At 35.1% G+C, this 9,288-nt stretch overlaps 1 protein-coding gene across 2 annotated transcripts; it reads right to left on the bottom strand.

Moving 5' to 3' along the window:
- Positions 1–1,218: 1,218 nt before the first annotated feature.
- On the bottom strand, positions 1,219–9,288 carry LOC143911504 (BTB/POZ domain-containing protein 2-like). Of its 2 annotated transcripts, none has more exons than XM_077430396.1 (2): positions 9,222–9,288; positions 1,219–4,058 (listed from the first exon to the last, which is right to left on the bottom strand). In XM_077430396.1, the coding sequence occupies exon 2, from the start codon at positions 4,056–4,058 to the stop codon at positions 2,655–2,657; it is 1,404 nt and encodes a 467-aa protein (XP_077286522.1). In that variant the 5' UTR covers positions 9,222–9,288; the 3' UTR covers positions 1,219–2,654. The 2 variants fall into 2 exon arrangements, with proteins under 2 accessions (XP_077286522.1, XP_077286521.1); XM_077430395.1 differs by lacking the exon at positions 9,222–9,288 and adding an exon at positions 5,345–5,754.

Below are 9,288 nucleotides of genomic sequence, written 5' to 3'. Positions count from 1 at the left end.
CAATCTTCGCCGATTTCAAAACAACGATTTATCGTTGTTGTAGCAGTCAAAGGGTTAATGCACGTGTTTTATTTATGACAGCTGAAGGCAGAGTGAGTAGCGGTTCTCCGAACTCAGCCGAGTTGGTCCCCACTCGTAGGAAGGCAACCAAACTCGACCATGTCGTCAAGCGAGCCGCCACAGTAATATTAACTCTGTCGAAGGCCCCAATAGTTCGTCCATCCAACTAATAAAAAAATATCATTAATAAATAAAATATTAAATGTATTATTAAACATATATTTTAGAATTTTATAGGAGGGGCTGCAGCCTGGCAGCCCATTAGGACGAGCCGCCACTGATATTCACTAATTAAATTTTGAACTTCTAATTTTGCCACTTGCTTATGTTCTGTGGCGGCTCGCTTATACGACATGGTCGAGTTTGGTTGCCTTCCTGCGAGTGGGGACCAACCCGGCTGGGTTCGGAGAGCTACTACTCACTCTGTCTTCAGCTGTCATATAATAAACACGTGCATTAACATGCCAGTCGTCTCATTCGTTCATCTCTCCATACTGGTGACCCCCGACATCGAGTCACGCAGCCTCGATCAATTTCAACATGCCGCTCATCCCTGCCTCGCCGAGCCAGGCGGGGAAGCTACCCGCCGCGCCCCCATCGCCATCAACACGCGTCGCGGCCCGCGGGTGACAATAAACGAGCAGACACGGCTACCTACGTCGACGACAGGTGCTTTTAAAAAATGGGGGAGCGAATGAGACGACGATCTTGACAGCTGGATGTGGAGTCATGCGCGATCCACTACACATAGAACGGTCATCCAGCACCACAAGACATACACCACCTCAGCACCATCATCATCATCATCATCATCATCATCAAGGCCCGTCCGTCCCCACGAGCGTCGTCACGCCGAGACGGGCGGTAGCGCTACAACACCTCCACGAGCCACAACGACTCACAGTCCAGCTCGGAGTATCATCAACCACATCGATGCCCCTGCCGCCCCCGCCGCCCCACCAACCGACATCAGCCTCGGAAGAGCGGCGCCGCCGCAGCATCGCATCGCGCGACCATCGGACCACCCACCGTCCTGCTCGCGACGTCACCGCCCTCGAATCTACCGACCATTCAGGGCGGTACACCTATGTACACAGCGGATGACCCACGTCAACATTTATTTTTCTCCCCACGTAATAATTTTTTCTCTTTGTGTAACAATAATTTTTTTTCTTTTGTAAAATTTGTTTCCTTGTAATTTTGGTATCGCTGATGCTGGGGGGGGAGTGATGTGGCGGCTCGCTTATACGACATGGTCGAGTTTGGTTGCCTTCCTGCGAGTGGGGACCAACCCGGTTGGGTTCGGAGAGCCACTACTCACTCTGTCTTCAGCTGTCATATAATAAACACGTGCATCAACATGCCAGTCGTCTCATTCGTTCATCCTCCATAATACGATGTATTTAGATGGATAATAATATTTTTTTAATAGTGTTTAAAAATTTGGGCCCTTGTCGAGCATGAGCCGTGATGCTTTGCATAACACTGCGCAATGTTAGCTACGCCACTGGTTCTCGTTAGTAAGATAGTTTGCAAGGGTAGATCTCGATGGATGGAATTTTTGGGTGCCAGATGGTCCGTGATCAAGATTTAAGTGACGTGTGCGAGATCACCTTGTGCGAAATAATCACCAAACCGTATGTACTGTTAGCCCTTTTTCATAGCTTGAGTGATTGCAAAGAAAACTATACTTTAATGTTCATAGAATGAAATCTTCTGGAAATGAAAGTACGTACATACATAGAAGTTTTACCATCGCAAAAATATTTGTTACATATTTTGAATACTTCAAACATTAATAATTTATATGAATACTATTCAATCACTGCGTTCACTCCTAATAACTAGTGGGCATAATTGTAATTGAAATAAAAAACATTGGTTGTAAATTATATATTTACTAAGCTTTGGTATTTCATATACAAATATTTTACAACAGTACACATAAATCTGATTACATTCAAGTCATTTTATAAAGAATTGAGAAATTATATAAAATTAAAAATATTTCACTAAATATCAAATTTGTACATAAACTTTTAACAACATAAGTATTGATACAAAAAACAAAAATACTAACCAAATTCTTTAACACTTTAAAAACGATCATTTTTCTAGTCGTGTGCATACATACACGGAGAATTAATTCAAGTGTTATAGAAAAATATTTCAATTGCACAAAGCATATTTTCGAGATATACATATATATGTACACACATATATGAATGCTAATTACAACAAAATAAATCCAAATTTCACAATAGTGAATATATAAACAGTATTCACATTTATAACAGGCAATGAGAATACATTAATAGTTTCAATTCAAAAGATCACATTTTTAATGTGGTACACCCATAATAACATGTAAATATTTCATAAAGTACAAATCACATTGCAATAATGATATAAGTTTTTAATACATTAAAAAGAGTACATACATGTATTATTTTATTACATGCAACATCAAAACATAAACATCTACAACAATTCACATGTGAATTTGATTGATTCGAGTATTAAGAAATACATTTTTTTATCATAAAAGCTTACATATATATTTAATTATTAAATAGTTTTATAAAAGTGAAAGATTAAATGCAAAATTTTAGCCCTTCCACAAAGCTTCCACATGGCATAGTGTTTTCAAAATTGTCGTCAAACATAAAAATATTGTCAGAACTTATCATTGGTCGGTAGCACAATGGATACTTATATGAATGAAAGAATACCTCCGGCCATGTAAATGACACAGTGTACCAGTCTTCCTCATTAAAAATGAATGGTTTTGGAAGATGAATATAAGTTGTAGAATTGTAACGAGTTTTATACATATATTTTGCAGAAATATGTTGCTTATTATCAGTATTACTATATATTACGAGATTCAAATTTTCAGCATAGAGAGGTGATTCATTAACGAATATGTCTTCTGGAGACTGGCGGGTTGGGACCGAAATGCTATTTACAAAAATGGTTTTTTGAGATTTTATCCTCACTTTAATATTTTGATAAGTGTTAGTGATAATTAGTGGAGTAGCCGTTCGAATAATTGGTCTACAACAATACAGCCAATCTAGTCTCAGCAAACTCCTTGGAATTGTTGCTAAATTTAAAATAAATTTATAATTATCATCCAAATCCATAATTTTCAAATCAACACTAAGTTGTTGATTGTTAGATTCAGTAGGCTGTATTTTTGCTTGATCTTTGGGAATTACATTTTGTGATAAATTATGTTTTAAAACAACAAACTCTTCTTTGGTAAGGATTCCTAATGAGTTTAACCAATCCATATCATCAATAGATAAAGTGAAGAATCTTAACAAATTTAGATTATCAGACTTAAGAAGCAACATACGTTTATTTTCATCGCACAGTGACAGATCTTGTTTCAAACATTCGTCGTGAGCCCACTGAACAGCTATGTCGATCAAATCTTTTTCAGAGACATTTAAGGACTCTCTCTGTAAAATCTTGCGTAAACATGATCCAGATATATGTTCATTAGCAAGAGTGAAGACGACATCAGTATGCTTGCAGATTAAATCTATACATCGAATCACGAGTGAGTCTTCTTGAATCCATTCGGCAAAATTGAGAATTGTCAAAACATTATGTATACTCAAAGAGTTTTCAATATATTTTAGACAAATTTTGATCAGATATGGCAGCATATATTTTTTTGCAGCATACAAAAGTCCACATGAATTTTCAAGTGAATCTATATAAACTTTATCTTTGTAAATAAAATCTAATAATAGTTGAAATATGTGAGGTTCAATGTCAGATATCACAATTTCTTTCCTTTCTGCCAATGGACCATACAACATCACTTTGAAGACAGGACTGCTTATGGCCAAGATCAGTTTGTGAGCTCTTATCGTCTCGGAGCCCACGCGGAAGCTGCAGTCACTCCATTCATAAGTTTCCATCAATTTGCTTATACGATCGTACAGCGTTAATTGACTTACATTACGTACGCACAAAGCATCCATCTGAAAACACGGATAATATATGATTAGTTAAAAATATGTATATTGAAGTTTTATCCATTATTTAAGATCAAAACACCCAGTAATAATACGCATCAAATCTGCATAGCAAATAGGTTTTTGAGCTCTTTTTCCTATTATGCTGTAGATTAGCATTAGAATAATATAATACTACGATTACTAACCAAATTAAATTAAATTGTAAAATAGAAAATGATCAGTAGATCAGTAGCTATTAAAATAGATATAAGATGTATTGTGAACATAATTTAGTAATAATAAAAAGCATTTAAAAATCAAAAGATCAAATCTGTATAGGAATGTGTTCAAGATTTTCTTATAAACAAATCATACCACAACGGAAGAAATATTATGTCAATACAGAAAAACATGTTTTTTTTTTTTACTTTTATGTACATATTTTAATGTATTAAATTTGTGAACGAAAATGACGAATTTTTATTATTTAATATATATCAAAATTTGTTTTGTAGTGATGAATTGAAAAACAAAGTTTGCCTACTGATTTCTTTTACCTTGTTACATAGTAAACAACCAATCAGAGGTGAAAACTATCAATATTTGTGTTTAAATACATTCAAGGATATGACATACCTCAAAACCAGAAAAACGTCATATCAACAAAGGAAAATCTGTTTCACAGTACGCTTCACGTTTTTTGAGTTTTATTTTATTTATAAGCCTGATTGCTTCTTCTGACTACAATTTGAAATTATTATCTTATTGTGGATTTTGGTGACCCGAAAAATGCACTCTAGGGACATCCAAACTTTCGAATATGCTCAAAGAGAACTAACGCAATGTAATTGCACAACTTCTCGAAACTGTGCCACTATTCAGTCCAATTTAATGCATCTTTCCAAGAACCGAGGATTTTATAGGTTGGAAAATGTCATGTGAAAATCAGAAAAACCAGCGATACTATCAATCGCATATCACAATTTGTATCTTCTTTTGCTTGTGGCAAATATATTCTATTTGAGTAGTGACTTCATAGCAGCAACGTAGAAGAAAATTACGCCAATATATCGATTTTTAGCATCGGATACAGAGTCCAATAGTAAAAAGCGAGACAAAACACGAAGGAGGGCTCATTGTGGAAAGAGATGCAAACACGTTTGACAGTTCTAAGCACCCATATCAAACAGGTGTATTTTTACAATCGAGGTCCAGTGAAAAATATTGCGATGTAATGACAATCACATGTAGGAATACAGAGAATATACACTGGGAAGGCTTATTTTATAGGAAAAAATGTTTTTTTTTACTTTGCGGGACCGCCTCTGCGTGGTTGTGGTTGTGGGAAATGAAGTGAAACAACGTTTGAGCGTCGGTTGGTTGAATGGTTGGTTGGTTGGCTGCTGCTGCTGCTGCTGAACTTGACCGCGAACCAAAGTCGCCAGACACAAACTGACCGGATGATCAATTGACGAACTCAAAATCTATCTAGCCATATTGTATACTACTGGTTGTGTTAACACACTGCCACCCGATTCTACAATTTCCCCTGTGTTACCCGAATTATCCTGGGTAGATAGTCGTACCTCAATAATACGAAAATCGCGAAAATTCCGCACACACGATGTGAAAAACGGTTCGGTGATTACTAGTCAAATGTGAACCGGTCACAGGACAACCGGTCGCTCTAGATCTGTCACACGTGATCACCCGTCACACTAAACGGTCACGAGAAAACTGGTCACACCCTAAAATCGGTTACGAGAAAACTGGTTGACCGATTTTAGCGTGTGACCAGTTTTCTCGTGACCAGTTTTAGTGTGACGGGTGATCACATGTGACCGATCTAGAGCGACCGGTTGTCCTGTAACTAGTTTAAATATGACTAGTAGTCCGTTTACCGTGAAAAACAACAACTTGTGAAAGTATCCGTAGTAATTTAAATTTAAAATAATCGTTTTAAATTATATAGACAGCAATAATGTATAATATCATTTTATCTGCTTTAGATCATCGACTTTAGAGAGTCTTTAATTAATATTATGTATTAACGTCTGTTCATACCTATCCAGCACGACCCGTATCCTGCAGGTGTCATGCAAATGCGGATAGTATTCTTTGGTACATTCTATAAAACTCGTTTATCCTACGAAACAATTTTTTGAATAGGATTGCCTTCCTTGCCTATTACTGTTCTCGCTTATCTCATGTATATAGCAAATTTATAATACCTCTCCCCCTAGAAAGTCATTCCTTACTGCTTAAAAATTTTGCCCCCCCCCTCCCCCGGAAAAGCTGAAATAACGCCATTGAGGAACAGACTAGATCATCAATTTAAATCTGATTTCAATTGATATTTTGGGCCCGAATCTATTACTTTATATGCAAATTGTAGTGTTTTTATCTCACAAAAGCGCATTTTAGTAATTGTATCGAGTAGGTTTTGAATAGGAAACACATGCATGTATGTAGACTGCAATTGTATTTATAACCAATTTATTAGTGCAAATTGTTAGATAAAATACGCCCTCGTGAGATAAAAACACATTGTACATAGCATTTTTTTTTATTCTTTTGATATTAGCCAACATTTTGCCCTTTATTTTATTTTCGCAACCACATAGCCATTTGATATGGTTGCGTTTATGTTTAGAAGCAAGAGATTCCGGGTTCGATCCCGTGCTAATCTTTAATACTGCTGGTTAGACTTGGATATTTGTGACTCCAAGTCGATCATTTCTTATCTGAGTTTTCCAATTTGTCTGATTTCATTGTTGAAACGGTTCTTCCATCAAATTGGCAAAAATCATCCTACCTGCGGTCACAAATATCTGAATTTGATTTATGAACAATATTTAAAAATTTATCTACAAGTCTAAATCCATAGATGTCTCAATGGATTAATTCTTTAATTAATTGTTAATTTCGTGTAATTCAGCCTCTCGAAATACAGTGATTTATGTAATAAATATGCTGCAATGTTTGTAATTAATTGTCTAGGAAAGCGCATTGGGGTCTACCTGTTAAGCCTTCCTGGTGTATGAAAACATATGTTATGTAAAAAAAAAAATTTAAAAATATAGATGAATAGTAATTATCATTTCACCAATAGAAATATGCAATTTTTTCAGTTAGACTGATCAACTAGAATAATGATTTAAGAATAGGTAATTAATAAATTAAAAAGTCTATAATATTACTCCCTTATATGTAGTTCGTATCATAAGTCTGGACCATCACTCCTTATGATTCATTGGACCCAAGAGTTTTATTTCACAATAGTTCTTTCAAGTTGCTAATGTATTTTTTATTTATTTTTTCATTAGCCAGATTCAAATAAGATGTAGCCACGCATGGGCTTAGATGACGCCATTATATTGTCATTTTTTTCTTACTTGAAAAATCATTTATAAAAAGGTATCATTATAATTGTTTTTTTTTGCCGTCGGGTTAGTAACAGTTATGCAGCTATAAAAATTCAAAAAATATGTTCTTATTCATAATCGGAGTATTTAAAACTGTTCAAAGTATTCCTAAATTTTTTAGAAATTGTAGAAAATTAGTTAGGCTTTCGAATCATCAACTATAATATATTAGTCCTCCCTCATCTATAATATATTAAGTGTTTATGTTATAATAGTTTTCGAAATCATAGTTCGAGTACCGTTTATTCTACTATTAAAGCGGCATTAATAAAACTAAGATAAAGATGCACAATTGGTCATCAACACCGGTATCTCAACGAAGTCAACGAACCTGTCGAAATTTGAAAACCAGTCGCATTAGCTGGCGAACTGAACGAGTTTAACGATTTATCTTGTGTTTACGATCATTTTCAATGTCAACGTTGCATACGTATGTACATAGCCACGAGATATTGTGTGTGTTTATAAACGAGTTGTAATGATCTTGACATCAAAATTGCGCAATGACGCGATACAGAAACATATGTATGTACAGCGAATCACCTCAGTCGATTACAGAACTCTGTCGTTACAGAATTTATCTACGAATGTAACGATTCTGTTTTATTGCAATAAAAAGGCATTGAGTTTGAAAAGAGATATTGTTATGGAAATTAGTTGGCATCCTTCGATTTTGGAAATAGCCTACCCTATCGTAATATCGTCAAATTGATGATATTATATTTAATGATTTTTCCACGAGCGATAGCTTCTTGAAACTAGTCTAACTCATGTTACCTACGGACAAAACCAGTTTTTTGTTGTGTCTTCAATTATGTATAAATGGACGAATGGCGCGTTTCATCTCGTATAACAACAACAAAAAATGACGCCTTCGCCGAATTTAATACTTGCATATATACGTTGCTATAAACTTGTAGAATTATATCTTGAAAAACAGAAAAACAAAATATATGTAATTAGAACTTGTGTTATAAAAATTCATAAGTCTTATCAGAAGAAAATCTTAATTATCTACATTAAAATACATATAAAGGTCTGTTCATACCTATTCAGCACTACCCGAATCCTGCAAGTATCCTGCAAGTACGGACAGTATTCTTTAGTACATTATATATGGACGCGCATGAATGTGTAAATGCGCATGCGCGAATGGAGTATGAATACGTCCATATAATTTACCAAAGAATACTATACGCACTTGCAGGACACCTGCAGGATACGGGTATGAACAGACCTTCAATTGTATCTGTCATAACTTATTTTAGCACAAATTTATATCTTTAATGATCTTTAAAATACAGAAATTTTGTAAATATGATAATTGTTTTGGTCATTTCACCATTCAGTAATGGAACATATATTTCTTATCAAACCTTTGTAAAGCCAAATCCTTCTCCCCAAAGAAAAATAACGTATTTGATAATAAGTACCATTTAATTAATACATATATTTATTGTCACTCTCAAGTAGGAGTTAATTCAAAGGAAACGTCAAATATTAAATTTTGAGTACAAAATTTGATATTTGTTTGCCAATTTCACACGCTTGAATAATAATTATTAACGGTTTTGCTTTTTAAATAACGAGATAAACGGCTTAAGGCCAAAAATTGACAACCGTTCAAATCAAATTCGACACGATGGAACTAAACAAACATTTTTCGGCCATTGAATATTGGAAATTAGACCAATGTTTGGAAACTAAACACATGTTTAAATGTATATTGAGAAAATGATGAAGAAATTTGAATAATATGTACCGTCAGGAGCCGCAGTGATGACCGTGATCGTCTCGCACTGCCAGCCAGCAGCCTGCTACAACGGCAA

Source organism: Arctopsyche grandis, chromosome 5, assembly GCF_051622035.1.
Source record: "Arctopsyche grandis isolate Sample6627 chromosome 5, ASM5162203v2, whole genome shotgun sequence".
NCBI classification, from domain to species: Eukaryota; Metazoa; Arthropoda; class Insecta; order Trichoptera; family Hydropsychidae; genus Arctopsyche; species Arctopsyche grandis.
This window is presented reverse-complemented; position numbering and strand designations above follow the sequence as displayed.